An 18,555-nucleotide genomic window follows, 5' to 3' on the forward strand; every position below is an offset into this window, starting at 1 on the left:
AAACAGAAACATCTCAAAAATAACCAGTGCAAAGGAGAGCTGGAGGCATGGCTTAGCATTAGAAGCATCTGTGTGTGAAGTTTGAGGCTTTGAGTTCCAAGTCCAGCAAACCAAGGTGCTTAGTTTTGTTCTTTCATTTTTTTTAAATTGTGCACAGTACAGTAACTTCACATGGGCACATGTACCAACATGATTTCCTTCACTAATCAGTGAGAAATGTGTTTTTACCAGACTCACATTAACCAATCAGGAGACTGACACAACCATGAGGGAGGGCTCTGCAAAGTAGACTTTTCTGTTCCAATAGCCAAGACTTAACAAGTGGAAGAATGGGCCTGCAGGACTGGACACACCATTGGCCTTCTCCCTTCAACAGGGACTGGTACCAATTATCAGAGTAGGAGCAGAGGAAAGCCTCTGCTGCCACCAAAAGATTCAAGGAACTATGGGTACATGTCTGCTTATTTGCTTTTTCTATGGACACATCTCTTTTCTAATCCATTCATTCTTTACACTGAGCACTTTACAATGAGCACAATCCAAACAACCCAGCTTGTGCATTAACCTACTCGGACTGATGAGTGAACTTCTGCCATTTCACTATATTTCATGCCATCCATATACACTACTCTTCAATATCAAAATAAGTACTGTGTTTCTTTCTAGTGTAGATAGTTGTAACAGAAGAAAAAACCACAAAGTAGAAAAGGAGGGCTGGGAGTGCTGGCCTAGCACGCACAAAACCCTGGGTTTGACTCCTTGGTATCACATACACAGAAAATGTTGAACTGGTGCTTGGCTCAACTGCTAGACTTGAGAAAGCTCAAGGACAGTGCCCAGGCCAAGAGCTCATGTCCCACAGCCGGCATAAAGGAAAAAAAGCAGGAAAGACTAATGACAATATTAGAAACTAAGGAGGGAAGAGTTTCCTAAGTATGCCCTTTAACACAATTACCTGGCCAGGCGCCCATCACTCACACCTCTAATCCTAGCTACTCAGGAGGCTGAGATCTGAGGGTTGCAGTTCAAAGCCAGCTTGGTCACGAAACGCCTCCAATTAACCACCAGAGAAGTTGAAGTGAAGCCGTGGCTCAAAGGGGTAGAACACTAGCCTTGGGGTAAATAGCTCAAGGACAGCACCCAGGCCCAGAGTTCAAATCCCACGATGGACCAAGAAACAAACAAACAAAAAAAACCCAAAACAACTACTTTTGTTTTTTTCTATATGTAAAAAAAAAAAAAAGGTCACCTTTACAAAAGAAAAACATCACATGAAACAGTCCTTTGGTTTTAGGAAGGATCTACATTGAAGTCCTATGTTTATGAACACTGGAGTCATTACTGAAGAAATTTCTTTCAATTTACTACTTTTACCCAAATGTATTTAATAAGGAAAGTTTGTTATCACTACTAAATAAGGAAAACCTGTATAACTTGTCCTGTATAGATTAGGGATAACAGATATTTAAGAATATCTTTTAAGTATTTGGTTTTTTTCTTGGTTTGGGGGTACTAAGGAAAGAACCAAGCGTTTTGTATATGTGCTGGGCCAAGTGCTCGACCATTGAGCTCCAGTAGCTGGAGTTGTAGCTGGTATTCAGGACTCCTGAGTGAGTAACAATGGGAGAAATAACAGATTTATATTTACTATTTCTTGTGCTGAAACTAGTTTGTTAGTTTTTGGCTACTACAATCAAAAATATTCCTTAAGGGCCGGGAGTTTGGCCTAGTGGTAGAGTGCTTGCCTAGTACATGAAGACCAGGGTTCATTTCTCAGTACCACATACATAGAAAAGGCCAGAAGTGGTGCAGTGGCTCAAGTGCTTGAGCTCTAGGCTTGAGAAAGTACAAAGACCAGGCCCTGTGTTCAAGCCCTAGGACTGGCAAAAAAAAAAAAAATTCTTCCTCAGGAGTGCCATGGATGCTTGTACTCAAAATGTATCTGAGTTATGTAGTGTATGTAAAAAGATAAACACTAGAGGAATGCAAAGGCTATTAACTGTCAATTAACTGGGGTCGTCTAGGACCTGCTTTGTCCATTCTTATTTTCCTTGGATGATTGGTTAAAGACTTTTCTCTTAAACCAGCCTGGGGTTTCATGGCTCTTTGGTGTGCCATATATTGCTGGTAAGGCTGGGTAAGTATCAATAATTTACTTTGACCTTTACCAATCAAAGAGAGCTCTATTCCTTTGATAATATTCCCAAATACATCCTTTATAGATGAGTGGCTAACTCTGATGAGTGTTACAAAGGAAAGTTGCTATCTCTTGTATCAGAGTGATCTAGATTTTTGGTGAAATTGAAACTCATACAACTTTGGAATCCAGGTGACTCAGAAAAATCAGGCTGGAGTTCAATATCCTGCCCACTAAGAGACATGCTTACTGTGCGGCTCAATAGTTGACATAGCTTCCTTTTCGGAAATCACCATTTGACAGAAGTGGTCTCCAATGTTGGCCAGTATATACTTTGCTGTGTCCAAGTCAGTTCCCACAACATTTTTGGTCAAAGGCAGCCACAAGCCAATAGCTTCGCTGTCGTATTTGTTTGGTGTTAAAAAGCCTTCTACCCGCAACACACCGTGCTTGTTGAACTGTAATCTAGAATTGTGGAAAACAAAAAATGGACTTATACCTTGTAATTCTATGCAAATACAATTTCATACAATAAAGACACTCCCAGTTGTCTGTACACTTCATGGAGGCTTATAACCAATTATGTTATAATGTCCCTACAACGATTTTTTTTTTTTTTAAAAATCATGCCTTCTCTCTCCCCCAAACACAAGCTAGAGACTAACTCCAAAGACAATTCAATAAAATGGAGTAGGATCAAACAGCAAGGACAGCCCCAGAGTCACTACAGAAGCTGATAAATAAGGTGATGAATAATCCAATCTGATCTGAATACAACTACTGCTTCAAAAGTAATGCTGGAAAGAAGATAAGCAATGAGATAGGATGCATTTCCCAAGCGAAGCAAAATGCAATTCTCAGTATTTGTTTGCTTTTTTTTTTTCCACTTGTGCTTGTATTAAGGTTTTAATCTCAGAACCTAGGAGCTGCTCTTTAGTTTCTTGCTCAAGGCTGGTGCTCTCTACCACTTGAGCCATAGCTCCACTTCTGGCTTTTTATTGGCTAATTGGAGGTAAGAATCTTATGGACTTTCCTGCCTAGGCTGGCTCTGAACCATGATTTTCAGATCTCACTCTCCCAAGTAGCTAGAATTATAGGCATGAGCCACCTGGTACCTGATTATCAGTATTTTTTCCAATGGACTAAATTAAACCGCAGTCAGAGAAATTTTAAGTTAGGTCAACTGTAGTTAGCTGCTAAAAGCCTAACCATTATGCTGAGTGCCTTAATCTCTTCACTAAGCAATGGCTAACTATGAAAACTCTATGAGCTCAAAAGGTACACAAAATAAATTTTAAACAAATCATTTGTCCAAGATTGTAGGATGCATTGACACAGGACAAAACACTAGGCATTATTTTAAAAAACACAAATTTACTTCAAGCAACCCAAAAGAGATACAAGCTTTTAATTCAGGGTCCAAGTGAGACCTAATTCTAATACTGAAAAACAAGTCTCAAAGCTATTTTCAGTAGGGGAGGTAATGACAACATAACTTTACCATTAAGACCCCACTCTTATTCCTATTTTATTTTAGCCATGTTTAGAGGGCAACAGACTTGACGGATATGATAATGACCATCGTTACTAGACCTTCTGAGCATCAAGGGGAAAGTTATGTTACTTGTTTTACTAAAGTGAGTTCATAAGTGCAAAAGCACATTTCCCTTTAGAGAAGTCAAAAATCTGAACAACAGGAAGTCATAAAGTGATTTCAAGTGATTTCTAAGCAGCACAAAATAAAGCAAGTCCTAATATTACAAAGAATAAAAAAAAAATTTCCTCCTAAAATGTCTCTGCCTCTTCATCAATCTCTCTAGCCCAGCTTCACATTTCATAGCACAAGAACTGCAATAAGAAGTCTGTAATGGGATCACAGTGACTTATCTTTTTAAAAAAATCCTCCTGAGAGCAAGTAGAATAGAGCTAACCTTTATGTGAAACTATTCTGGGCCAGGTGTTATTCACAATGTATTTTTATTAACATGTGAATGTGTGAACATATGTTGAAAGCATCACAGTTTTAAATGCTATCCCACACACTTTAAACAGTGCACTTTAGCAATTCACTCAGGAATGAACCGGCCAACCCAGTATCTAAAGAACCTCTACGCCTCACCAAATAATTCTGACATTACTAGCAGACATTCCTAGTGTATTATACAAACTATTTCAAATCTTACTTTCCTAATGCACAACAGGAATCTTTAATCTAAATTACATGTGCACAGAAACAATCTTTTAATTTAAGACTTTAAGTTAGATTCTAAAGAACATGAAAAAAATTAAGGGAAGACACTTGTTTATAACCATTTGGGCCTGAAAATAGCTCCAATTATGAGAAAGCCAATTATATCTAAAATTATCTATATCCAAACTGGACTATTCATTGTTTCAACAAGAGTACCTTTTTCTTCACTTCAGAGTGAAGAAAGTAAATTTGCCACTTAAAAGAATATAATCTGGGGGCTGGGAGTTTGGCCTAGTGGTAGAGTGCTTGCCCAGCACACATGAGGACTAGGGTTCAATTTTTTGTACCACATACATAGAAAAAGCTGGAAATGGCTCAAGTAGCAGAGCCATAACTTTGAGAAAGCCCAAGGACATTACTCAGGCCCTGAGTTCAAGCCCCAGGACTGGAAAAAAATAATTTAATAATTTGAACATGAAAGTTTATTTAAAAACCTACACCATTTTTTTTTAATTGTCTCTCTCAGCTAGCAGAGAGATACATGTGCTTGACCAGGCAGCAGGCATGGAATTCTGATGTAGCCTTCTGGAAAACAATTTGGTCTTGACACACATACTTTCTGACCTACTAATGCCATTTCTAGGACTCTTTCATCCATACCATTTCTAGTAGCAGAGAAAAAGAAGATGATCTATATACCCATGATAGAGCTGGTGAAAGTAATACATAAAATGCTGCTGCAATGGGTTATGTATTGTGGTTTGTCAGACCCTTCAGCATTTCCCCCCTATGATGTTACTTTTGCAAATGCTTGAATACATTTAAGCTTCATTTTAGTGGGGGAGGGGAGATACTGGAAAAGGAGAGTCAAAGGAAAATATCCAGTAACATTTAGGCTTCTAAACACCTTTAAAAATAACCATCTCTACATTCTATACTCATTGCTGAGGGAGAGCAAAGGATATATGAAATACAGCCGAGACAGATTCTGTGTGCTTTCCCTACTGCCTCACCTCCTGAAGTGAAAGAAACGGCAGAACACAGGCGAGTCCTTCTGCTGCTCCTTGTCCTTGCGAAGGCTGTCCAGCCGGCACTCGCGACACTTGGGTAGCTGGGCCACAATGTTCACACAGGAGTCGTCCTGAACGAAGGCCTCGCCGCTCTGCTGCAGCTTCTTGAGTTTTTCAGGGTCTGTCAAAACAGACTTTCTGGCTGGGGCTAAGACAAAACATTAAAGAAACAGACTTTCAGTTTCTGAATGTCTCATCAATCTTTGAATTCTATTCCATTCCCAGCTTAGTTGTAATTTTTAAAAATAATCAGAGAAACTAGGAAAAATTTGCTCCCCTTAAAGATTCTCACTTGGGGCTGGGAATGTGGCTTAGTGATAGAGTGCTTGCTTAGCATTCATGAAGCCCTGCGTTCCATTATTAATACCACACACACAGAAAAAGCTAGAAGTGGAGCTGTGACAGCTCAAGTGGTTAGAGTACTAGCATTGAACAAAAAATCTCAAGGGCATCATCCAGCCCGAGTTCAAACCCTATGACTGACAAAGAATAAAGAAAGAAAAAAATGAGCACCACAACCCCTGTCCAGCTGCCCTCCCCCGAAAAAAAAAGCCAAAACAACTTCTGGAGAGCCAGCTGAGACCTATGAGAAAGTCTAGTTTTAGAGATCCCAAATAGAAGTTTTCGGGGGTGTCCTGGCCTTTTTCCTGTCTTTCTTAAAGCAGGACTTCAGCACATGATAAAATACTAAATCATGCTGTCAGTCCTTGATTTTTTTTTTTTTCGGTCCTTAATTTCTTATGAAATCTTTTTTTTTTTTTTTACAATTTTAAAGAATTTATTAATGTTGATTTTTACATCACATTTTTTAAATGACAAGTTTAACAAGTGTTCAAGGAGGGTTATGAAATCATTTTTATTCCATTAGAGTGAAAGGATAAAGAAACCAGAGAAAATACATTAGTACAGAGAGGAATTTTAACTACTAATATCAAAAGATATCTTCCAGGCATGACTCAGGCAGTAAAGCAAGAGCCAATGAGTGGAAGGGTCATATACTTAGTTCAAGTGCCAGAGGTCCCTTTCCATAGGCGGGCCAGGTTTCCACAGATTACGAAGAGTCTAAACAGTATCTTATGTGTTCCAATCCCTTTTAAGTGGAAATATCTAGGGCTGGGAATGTAGCTTAGTGGTAGAGTGTTTGCCTACCATACATGAAGCCCTGGGCTTCCTGGGTACTGTATCATAGAAAAAGTTAATGATGTGGCTCAAGTGGTAGAGTGCTAGCCTACAGCAAAAGAAAGTCAGTGATAGTGCTTAGGCCTTGCCCCAGGACTGGCCAAAAAGATAAAGAGGAAATATCTAGTAATATTAAAGTTAAATGGTGAGGAAAAAAGCATTGATCCCATCAAGAATTCTCTCAATTCAGAGTAGAGCCCACACTGAGAAGCCACGCATCTAATTTGGAACAGAAGAAAAGACAGCTAGCTATATGACACTAACTGGCTTTTGTTTCCTAGCCCTAGGTGGAGCAAGAGTACAGAATCCTCCTCAATCAAGTATTTCTGATGGGTTTCCAATTGTACTTCCATTCCTTAGCCACTCACCATTGATGGCAGGATGCGCTAGTCGGGCATATATGATCTTTAAAATGATGGAATCATGTAAAGCTGGGGAATGATTGCACAAACCAAGACAAAGTTGGACTCTAGAACTCATTTGTGTACCAGTCAAGTTTTCATCTTTCTGACTGTTATTTATGAGAAAATTAAAATGTTTGAGAAATCTCATTTGTGAGAGCAACTATTTTATTTTAGCTCAGTGTGAAGGCTTAAAAAGCTTATAAAAAACTGATACATGTTGACTTTCTCTAGGAGAAACTTTTGAGGAAAATAGCATCATCTTTTCAGTTAATTTTATGCAGACTTAATGACTGTATTTAGGTAACCTAAGCCTCAAGGATGAAGATGCTAGGTTAAGAGAATTTCTATGCAAAGCAAGCTCTCTTTCCATTCTTCCATCTCTACACTAAAAACGTTCCTGAGTCAAATCTAATTTGTCCTAGTTTCAGTTAGTTTGGATATGATCCGCTAAGTAATCCAACGACATAAGGTTTTGATTTCTGGTGAGGATTCCATTGCTTTCTACTTCAAAAAAAACACTTCACATCTAAACTGATTTTGCCAAACAGCTGACAAACAGCAGCTATGAACCTTTATGACACACTGAGGCCATTGGTCCTTCTAAACCTAGTAAGAGCTTCTGACAATGATCAGTGTAATGCATCCTTTTAATAAAAGTACAGGTTGATTAACCCTTAGCTAAAATGCTTAGCACCAGAAAGGTTGCAAATTTCTGACTTTTTACTGGATTAGAACTATTACACATAATGCATTATATATTATTTCTACTGAGACCCAAATCTAAATAAAAAAATTTATCTGTTAACATCTAAAGACACAACCTTTAAGGTGATTTTACACAACTTTTAGCACGTCAACATTTTGACGGCACGCTATCATGTAAGGTCAGGTATGCAAGTCCATACTGGTGGTGGATAGGAGCCATGGAAGGAAAGTATAGAAGATTTTGAGTTAGGGTTGCTCAACAGGTAGTATGAAACACAAGAAAAGGATTAGGTTTGTAATAGTTTAATATAGCAAGACTTCCCCTTAAGGAAAGACTTGGTTTGGTCCTGCAACTCTCTATTTAACACTATTAACCAAGGTCTCCTTTTTCAAAGTTCTCATTGCTAGGCAAGGAGGAATTCACCTGGCCATCATGATCAGCTGGTGCTCTACCATATTGCCAGACTCCTCTAATCTTTTTTTTGTGGGTCATGGGACTTTAACTCTGGACCTGGGTATTGTCCCTAAACTCTTCAGCTCAAGGCTACTGCCCTAACCCATGAGACACAGTCCCATTTCCCTTTTCTAGTCTTAGGTCTAGTCTAGGAGTCTTAGGTTTTTCAGTGTCTGGGCTGGATTTGAACCTTGATCCTCAGATCTCAGCCTCCTGAGTAGCTAAGATAACAGGCGTGAACCACTGCGCCTGGCCCGGCAGACTCCTGGCCTGGCAGACCCCTAATCTTAAAAGATCTGAAATCTAGAGCTGGGAACAAGTGGCTCAAGCCTATAATCCTAGGTACTGAGGAGGGGGCTGAGATCTGAAAGTCTATGAGACTCTTAGCTCCAATTAAGCACAACAAAAGATGGAAGTGGGGCGCTGTGGCTCAAATGGTAGAGCACTAGCCTTGGGGGGGGGGGGGTAGCTCAGGAATAGTGCCTAAGCCAAGTTCAAACCATGGGCCCAGCAGGAAAAAAAAAATAAAAAATCATTACAAAAAAATCTGAGTTACTGGTGTTACATGAGGTGCCAGTTCCTCCACAACATGCACGTTGCAAAGCAACAGTGACAGTTATAATGCGATCACTTTAGTTTCACAATATTTTCTTAAAATAAACAATTGGAAACGTAAATGCATGCGCTGGAATCCTTTCAAACTTTAAGATGTTAGTAGACATTGCACTAATTCACAGAACATTAATTCATTTGTGTAATAAGACTTCTTTGAACTTCTTTCTACAAAGTCATTTTCATATGTTTTAATCATTAAGACTCATGCGTATAACCCTAACAACTCAGGATACAGACTGTGAAGGATCATGGCTCAAAGAAAGCCCAAGAAGAAAAGTTTGGGACATTCTCTCTCCAGCTAACCAGCTAAAAGCCAGGCTGGAAGCATGGCTCAAGTGGTAAAGCACCAGCTGAGCAAGAAGGGCAAGCTGGTATAAAGTCCTGAGTTCAAACTCTAGTATCATCATCAAAAAAAAAAAAAAAAAAAAAAAAAAAAGCCGGTGGCGGTGGCTCACACCTGTAATCCTAGCTACTCAGGAGGCTGAGATCTGAGGATCACGGTTAAAAGCCAGCTTGGGCAATTCAAAGCTGAGGAGACTCTTATCTCCAATTAATCTCTAGAAAACAGAAAGTGGGCCTGTGGCTCAAGGGTAGGGTGGTAGCCTTGAGCGGAAGAGCTCAGGGACAGCACCCACAACGACGACGACAACAAAAATCCCCTAGTGTATATATTTACCCCACCAATAAAGGTATTTAGAAACACTTACCAGTCTGAATTTTATTGTTACTTCTTGTACAAGAGCTTTCACTGTCAACTTTTACTGATGTTTCCTTTAAGTTTTGTGATCGGCAACCTAAAGTTGAAGGTATTATCTTTTTTTCTGCACAGCAATAAGAGCTATCACAATTAACACCTGCTTTCACTTCTGGCTCATTTGAAAGACCATCTGATGTGGAAGGTGCATGTTGTAGGTGCTTCTGCAGTTCAGGAGAGCTGGCACTTTCCAACTCTACTTTAGAAGAAGCCTTTGTAGGTAAGAACTCAGGAAGGCCAGTCAATGAATGTGGAACAGATTCTAATCTGTTCTCCCGATCAGAGTTTGTCTTAAGCTGAATAAAGCTACCTTTCGGTTCACTCAGAATTTTCGGCTCTGCAGTTTCAACCTGAGAAGACTTTGAAGAGAGCAATCCTGCCTTGCAAATGACATCTGGTTTTGTTCTCAGTATCTCGGGCTTTGTGTTGAGACATGAAGAAAGTTCTCCTGGTAAACATTGCTTATGACATCTGAAAAACAGGGAAAAATACCATATACGTCTCATCTCTCTCTTACCATCCAAAAGGAATCTGTAGTTTGTTTCACTCTCCTTAATGAAGGTTTAAGTTGGGTACTGGCGGCTCGTAATCTTAAGTACTCAGGAGGCAGAGATCTGAGATACCCCTTCAAAGCCAGCCCAGGCAGGAAGTCCATGACCTCCAATTAACCACCAGAAAAACCAGAAGTGGCGTGGTGGCTCAAAGCAGTAAAGTGCTAGCTTTGAGCAGAAGAGCTCAGGGACAGCACCCAGACGCTGAATACAAACCTCACAACAACAACAACAAAAAAAAAAGAAAAGGTTTTATTTTAGTGTTGGCAGACCAAAATTGGAAGTAATGAGAAATGGAGCCAGGGAGAGACAGAGGAGAGAGACAGAGACAAATGTTTCCTTCTTTTCATGCAGTTAATGACAGTTAAAGATTCCTCATCATACTCAACTAGCATGAAAGAGAAAACTGATTATGATTTTATATATATATATATATATATGGTAATTTCCATGAACTAAGGTCAGGATCTCATAAAGCCTTATCTGCTTTGCTTGTTTCTACAACGTAACAAACCTTGGCTTGTCCCGTCATATCCTCCACATTCCCTCCCATCCACCCACCCACTTTCTCCTAGGGAACCAATGTGTTCAGCCATCGCTCTCCAAGCTCACATCTGATTCCCCTCTCAATTCAAAGAGGTTCTTCCCTTTCTCAAACTTCTAATTTAAACCCCTAGTTAAAACTTCCCATTTCTTGTTTTCAATATCAGCCAACTAGAGTAGGTGTTGCTTCTTCTATTCCTAGAATCTCCACTACTACCACACTTGCTACCTGTACGTGGAGAGTCAATTCACCATTCATCCTCACTGCTGCCCCTTTCTCCCATCCACACCCCGACACTGATCTGTCTCCCTTTTCCTGGATCATAAGACAGCCAAGGTCCAAATGTTAATTAAGAGTACCTCAGACAGTCCACAGAGTATCAGTCAGTCAAGAAAGCATGTGCGTGGTTTGTCTGACTAAGCTGTATAGGGCCAGATAATTTTATTTGTCTTTTTTTCCAATATATTCTTTGATTCCAAAGAAGATATTTAGTAAATTGGTAAAGAAATATACCTCAATATATTAAGAGAATATTTAGAGGTGCTTAGAGTATATGTGTGTGGAAGTTACTTTTTATATGTTTTAATTCTTCTGTAATGGACATGAAACTTGTGCAATATAGTTATATATGCGTATATAAATATGAATAGCTAAATTCTGGAGTATTGTAGATTTCCTGTCACTGTCTTATATGTACGATTATCTGATTTGGGTAGGGAGATGGGAAGTCATGGAAATGATGGACAAAGGGTGAACTAATTCACCAGTGCTATTCAACACCGTGTTGAAAATAACTATATAACTTATAGGGGAGGGAAGTTGGGAGGGAAAAATAACTGGGATAAAATGAGGGAAGAAGGGATGCTAATCAAAAAGAAATGTACACATTGTCTTATGAACCATAACCCCGCTGCATATCACCTTTACAATAAAAATTCAATAAAATAAATACATCTACAAAGAAAAAAAAAAAGAAAGCATGTACGTATCCCTTCTATACTTTTTTCTACATTATTTCCTCCATGTCTTCTACACCTTATATCTCTCTAAAGGCACCTGATCAGGCTCTCAGGAACTCTTTTAAGAAACAAAACAAACAACTTCCCTGTCCAATCTGAAACAGAGACAATGAGCCCCAAGTAAAATACATTTCATTATGATGATTTACTAAGATGATTGTGAAGACTCACCCTTGAGGAGTTTTTGCTCCTAGGTTAGGCGGCGAGTTGGCGGCCTGGGGAGTGCTTTGCTGCCGGGGGTCCTTACTAGGTGGAGTGGCTGCAGTGCAGCCTAGCAGGATCTCCTTAAACACTGGAGTAGGCACAGACTGTACAGGGCACACGTTAGGAGAGGCCTAGAAGATAGCAAACCAATAGATGGTAAAAGCCAAGTCCTTTGTTGGGAAATTATCAAGGGCTAATGAAATTCAAGACTATGTCCTTGATTCAATACTAAACAAGCACAATATAAAGACTAGCAGAATTAAATAAATGATAAACTGTACAACAAAAGACTCCTATAGTGAAGTTTATAAATAACTCAGTCTACTATTTCACACAATGTAAAATGTGTCTAATCAAAGATCACAAGTTGATCTTTTTTACAGATCCATCATTATGCCAGGAAGAACAGACATGTGACACTTACTCTAATAATGCAATGCACAAACGTGAACTTGTAAGGGACAATTTCAATGGTGGCAGGTTTGCATGCATTCATTTCGACATAGTTTGAGTACCCAGTACACACTTACTGAGTAGACTGGCAGGAGACCAGACCACATAGGACTCTTGTAGGCAGTGGTACCTACTGCGTGCCACAGTAAGTGTTTGCAATGCAATAAAGGTTAAGGACACGGATCTTGCTATTGCGTGGCTCACCAAGTCATAAGGGCCATCCCACGCTGAAAAAATAGTAAGTTATGACAGGTCTATGGGACAAAGATGAACATTTTTCCTCTTGTCACAAAAATTAAGTATTAGATCCACCTATTTACCAGTTTATACTATCCACAAAAGTACAACTTTCCACCATGAAGAGTTGATCTAGCTTCCATTCCTCAGGGGACAATCACCTGAGGTTAATCTCTCCAAGTTTAACTGCCAAATCATTACAAAAATGCTTCAAGATTTCCTTTTACCAAGCAACTTTCTTCCCACACCTTCTGTACTTTGAATGTTCATAGCTGATACAATAAGACGTTTCCTTACATTGTTCGATCACAATCTAAATACAAATGTTTACTCTCTACAATGTTCATGAAGCTGCTCAGATAAAACTCTCCATCTTTCATTTCACATGCACAATACATTCTGCCTCTACTTTCAAAGTAAACATTCTTTGAAGCTGTGCATTTCTACATCACCCCAATCACCTTTTCCTAGATGTCAGGTGGCCTAGCTGGCCTAACTTCCATTCTTTCTTAGTTCTCTGCTTCCTATCCAAAATATATTCTACGACAGAGCAACCTCTGAAAAACATAAATCAAGTAAGACCACAGCATTCCACTAACTACTAGAATCCCACGAGGCCTCCATTCTGCTTCCACTCACCTCTAATCTTCCCATCCCCCTGATCCTCCAACCTAATCACAGTACACCAACTACACTGGCTGCCTCCCTTGAAAGAAGGCTGAACTTTATAGATGGGCCTTTGCACTTTATTATTCCCTCTGTGTGAACAATTTTCATGGACCAGCTGGTACAATCCATTTACTCTCAAGTTTGCTAACTTGGTTCCAAAATAAGCCACTCCCTTACTTTCATTTTCCTAGGTTTTTGCCTTTCACAGAACTTGTCACGCTGTGAAAGTTGTCCTTTTACATTTTCAGTCTCCTCACAGTGCAGTGAAGAGGTCCTGATCCTAAGCCTACTGCCTGAACTCATCATTCAGATAGAGGGACGATGTTCAATAAACCAAACTAGTGAACCAGCACTGGTGGCTCACACTTTCAATCCTAGCTACTCAGGAGGCTGAGATCTGAGGGTCCCTATTTGAAGCCAGCCCAGGCAGTAAAGTCCCCAAGCCTCTTATCTTCAATGAACCACCAAGAAGCCAGAAGTAGAGCAATGATTGCTCAAGTGGTAGAATGTTATAGCTTTGAGCAAAAAAGCTCAAGGATAGCATTCAGGCCCCAAGTTCAAGCCCCAGACTCATGCACACACCTACAGACACACAAAATTCTAATGAAATGAGTACATGGATGCAGTTAGTAGTATTTCATATTGTTAGGTAGCTATAAATAAGTCTTATTAATTCAGTCACCAGAAGAAACAGGCAGTAGTAACACTCAACACTGCAAGTCACTGTCTACCACATATTAAACAGTATGTGGGAAGGAGAATTGGGGGTAGAAAAGTTTGGGGTGAGTAGTGACAATGCTACCAGTAGGCAAGAGCAATGGATCCTCGCATTAGCCCTTGGTCTGAGTTCAGTCTCTTGATTCTTGCTTGCCTATTACTGCCACCTCTAATAATAAAGCATATTCATAGAGCTGTGTTATACAACAGCGCTTGGCACATAATAAAATTTTAGAGATTAGCTATTCTCTCATTCTCATTTTTTTCGTTGTATGGGATTTAAACAAGGGACTCTGCAGTTGTTTGGCAGCGCTCAACTACTTAAGCCACATCCTCAGCCCTAAAAATCAGCTAGAACAAAAACCTGTATCATCATGTGTGATAGACTTAACTCTAGCATAACAGTGCTTTTGTTTATGTGCCCTACAACATTCCTAAGACTTCATTCAATAAAAACAGGACTCCTGATTCCCAAACCCATCTTTAAGTACATATACTTCTGTACTGTCCTGTGACCGGACAAGGGCAAAGTTTCTTCTTACCTGGAGAGTTTCCCTGAAGGTCTTCTATACCAGTCATGGCAATAGTTCCTCCCTGCCAGCAGATGGAGATAATATAATTGAGTGTATGACAGTATTCTAAAAAGGTCACTGCTGGCTCACACTCCTCAGCAGACTCTTCCCAATTAAGCAAGCAATGTCTTAACTCTGAGGAACAGTCTGCTAGGCAGAGAAGACCTTCAAGGAGCCAGATTCACTGGCAAACAAGATTGGCTGTTAACCACAACAGTTTTGCCTACCTATTCCCAAACTCCTGCAAGTCCACTCTAAAACTAAACCTTGTGCCAGCCCAACACATCTGGGAAGTGCACATACAGAGAGAATAATGCCACGTGTTACTATACTCACCTTTCACTCATTTATACTAACTGTCTTTCTCCCCCCACTTTCAGCACACCTCATATCCTTGGTACCTCCCTTTACCTCTTCAGTCCTCTTGAAATCTAGGCCAGGCCAATGTTGCCACAACTTGTCTGACTACAAGAATCACCCAGATTGAAAAAGAATGCTGACAGGGAAAACAGTCACAAGCAGATTGAGGATATAAGCAAACAAAAAAGAACCAGGCCTCCGTAATATAAAAGAAAAACGAGTGGAGAAAAATATTCCAAAATGTAAACAAAGTCTCTGAGATGCACAATTGAAAGTATTTCTTTTCTTTATTGTACTTTCCTAGGTTGACCAAAAATTTGGAACTAATACAAAGTGAGGCTGGTAAAACTTTTAATAACCATATTAAAAAATATCTATCACCTCCAATTTCTTTTAAAATAAAATTCCACTTCTCTATTTCAAAGCAGAGTTATGCAATAATTAATATCCAGGCCTAACTTGAGGCTTATTCTTCTAATGGTAAGCAATCAGTTCAATAGCACACAAACTTATTAAGCATGTACAGTATGAATATGCTGAGATTTTTTAAAAACCATGCTCCCTCAATTCAACAGTGTTGAGTCAGACAGTGGGTCACTTACGTACGTATCACATTTCATTTCACAAGCACCTTCTTAAAGGGTATATAAATATACCTGCTCCATCATCTTTCCCATCAATGGTAACTTCAACACTGTGGGGAATTGGCACATTCCCCAAGAACTAAGTTTTGTCATCTCAGGTTGATTCCTCTGCTACACAAACAAGTATATCATTGCTATTTCTTGAACCTTTCAAACCCAATCACACCAATTACACTGATGACCAAACCGGCCTTTACGGGCCTCTGCCCTCTAGACTGGTAACAATTTCTTTACTACCAAAAACTTACCTACTTCCTTAGTTCTAGCAAGCCTCTCCTCTGAGCCTAAGTATTAAATCACTTGTTCAACAATCTTTTTTTATTTTCCCTTGGTAAGTCGTAGGGCTTAAACTCTGAGCCTGAATGCTGTCCTTGAGCTCTTCAGCTCAAGGTTGTCACTCTACCACTTGAACCATGGGGCCAACTTCCTGTTTTCTGGTGGTTAATTGGAGACCCAGGCTTGCTTTGAACTATGACCCGCAGCCTCCCGTGATCAGCCTCCTGAAGTAGCTAGGATTACAGGCACGAGCCACCAGCTCCCAGCTCAATATTCCCTTACAGTCCTTAATGTTATTTCCCTGGAGCTTCACTCTTGATTTCCTTCCAGAACAGCTATTCCTCCACCCCAACAAACTCAGCACTTGTCTATACTAGGAGACTACTCAATACAGTAAATGACTGATTGCCTGACCCTATCACTGTGAGCTTTCAAAGCCAAAATTATTGTGTTCTATGAGCAGACATTTCATTTGGTCTACTCTTCTGTCAAGTCAAATTAGTGTTTCCTTCTATAACTATCTCTCCCTCCTTTTAGCTCATACTTGATAATGGACAACCCCACTAACCTAACCAGATTGTTTCTCACCTCCTTCTGTCATCTATATATGTAAAGCTCAAATCTCCTGAACTTAAACCCTGAACATTCCCAAAAAACTCCATCCCTACCTATCTCCAAGATCAACCCAGACTTCTTTTCCACTTCTTTTTTTTTTTTTTTTTTTTTTTTTTGCCAGTTCTGGGCTTGAGCTCAGGGCCTGAACACTGTCCTTGGACTTTCTCAAGGCTAGAGCTCTACCACTTGAGCCTCAGCACCATTTCTGGCTTTTTTCTATGTAGGTGGTACCGAGGAATTGAACCCGGGTCCTTGTGCATGCAAGGCAAGCACTCAACCACTAGGCCAAACTCCCGGCCCTTCTTTTCCACTTCTAATTCTGTCTCTCTCTATTCCCAAGTCTCCTATACACGCTGGAATAGGACATGTTCTCTTTCTGAAAGCTACTACCCAAACTGCTCCCAAAGACATTAGCTGCACAGTTCCTGCTCAGGGCACACCCTCGGAATTGGTAAATTTTCACGAGTGTGTCTGCCTCTCCAGACTATAGATTCTCTGAGGTAGGAGTTCTAGATAATTGCTTAGTCTCCAGGAACAAATACACAGCATATAGTAAATATCAGGGTTTTTTTTTTTCTGGTTCCTTAGAAGAATGCGCTTGACATCATAAAATAAGAGGAAATAATACTAATTTCTATAATGACCTCTTTATTCTTTCCTGAACCACCTGAGCCTTCATCTAAGAAAGAAGTCAATCCCATGGCCCTGAAAGGGACGACATAGGCTCTAGGCACTCTGGTTAACCAGCTCCTCAATGAAGAGTCCTAGTTCCTGTTGCCTACATAGACAAAAGGCTCAGCCATTTTAACTCTACAGATTCTCTCACCTTTGTGTAGCACAGTGCTTGCTTTGGTTCTAGCTAATGCTGTGATCTTTTATGACCTTGATCTAGAACCTTCCTAATTTATTGTTCCTGGCCTAAACCTTGTTTCTTCTTGCCCTATACTCCCAGACCACAAGATTCTAACTCAAATGCTATCAGTAGTCATATCAGTACCACAGTCAACTAAAATTCTAAACTACAATCATGAACAGAGCATTGGAAAGGGTATCGCAATACTCTTATCTGTATACTCAGCACACAGAATTCCTATGTCGTAAAAATTACTTGTAGTGTAATATGTCTTAATGACAGAGAAACTGAAGTTTTCTGGCCCAAATATTAACTGTATTAACTATTTCAGAAGAAAATTAAAATCTGTCAACAGAACACATATGGCACCCAGAGAAGCCTACATCTTTCTGAGCCAAAGGTATACCTAATTATAAATTATCAATGAAACTATTATCAAGAGGATAAGGGTACTATCTCAGAATTCTACGATTCTTCCCCTCTTCTCTCACCAGGCATTCCTAACATACACAATTTACCTTCAAAACCATCCCTATATGGTGAAACTGTCACATCGGAAATTTCTATCACATGTCACAAAATTAATCTCTTACAAAAAAAAGTGAACTAGACTTATAGACTTATATTATCTCCATCTGCTTGAGTGTAGAAATTATGGCCAAGATCTGGAACTTATAATAATAAAAAAAAAAAAAACCCGACAGGACAGCACAGAAGAGCAGAACAGCTACACAACTATTCCAAAGACTGGCCATGCAATATTAAAAGAAAGCTTTAACAAGTTCAAAAATAGATCATGGTTACCTCAGAGCAAGACTTTACTTGTTTGGAAACCAAGGTTCCATTATTTTCAGAAGACTTGCGTTTGACACCTCCAATTCTTGCAGAATTACCTACAATACATACAAGGAGTTAATCTGGCTTCCCTGTTCCTCTTAATGTGAGAGGAAAGCAGAAGATACAGAAACATTTAAATAAAAATGTATCTCACCACATGACACAAAGTTATCGTGAACAACTTCAACATGAATCAGTGCTGGATCGACAATTTTCAGTGCTGGTATCTAAAAGTAAAATGAGACATTAGAAAATTAAATACTTGGGAATATATTGAAAATTAGTTCTAATAACAATAGGGCAATAAATACCCCTCTAAAACAGTTGTATTGATTTGGTTTTTTTGTGTGTGTTTTGTGTTTTTTGTGTGTTTTGGTGGGTCATAGGGCTTGAAGTCTGGGCCTGGGGGCTCTCAGCTCAAGGTTACTGCCTCTCGAGCTACAGCCCCACCTTGAGCTATAGCCCCACTTCCCTTTTCTAGTGATTAATTGGAGA

General features: G+C 39.6%; 1 protein-coding gene across 4 annotated transcripts in view; it reads right to left on the minus strand.

Annotated features, from left to right (window-relative positions):
• The window catches only part of Kdm3a (lysine demethylase 3A), a 49,107-nt gene that overhangs the window by 15,910 nt on the left and 14,642 nt on the right, over positions 1-18,555 (minus strand). For all 4 annotated transcript variants that reach the window (XM_090336545.1, XM_090336547.1, XM_090336544.1 and 1 more), the window contains 6 exons: positions 18,215-18,287; positions 18,028-18,116; positions 11,795-11,958; positions 9,463-9,980; positions 5,342-5,546; positions 2,388-2,602 (listed from right to left, as the gene is read on the minus strand). In XM_090336545.1, coding sequence (XP_090192671.1) covers positions 2,388-2,602; positions 5,342-5,546; positions 9,463-9,980; positions 11,795-11,958; positions 18,028-18,116; positions 18,215-18,287 — 1,264 coding nt within the window. The remainder of the gene's footprint in view (positions 1-2,387; positions 2,603-5,341; positions 5,547-9,462; positions 9,981-11,794; positions 11,959-18,027; positions 18,117-18,214; positions 18,288-18,555) is intronic.

This window comes from Megascapheus bottae, chromosome 7 (assembly GCF_031878675.1).
Source record: "Megascapheus bottae isolate mThoBot1 chromosome 7, mThoBot2.hap1, whole genome shotgun sequence".
Lineage (NCBI taxonomy): Eukaryota > Metazoa > Chordata > Mammalia > Rodentia > Geomyidae > Megascapheus > Megascapheus bottae.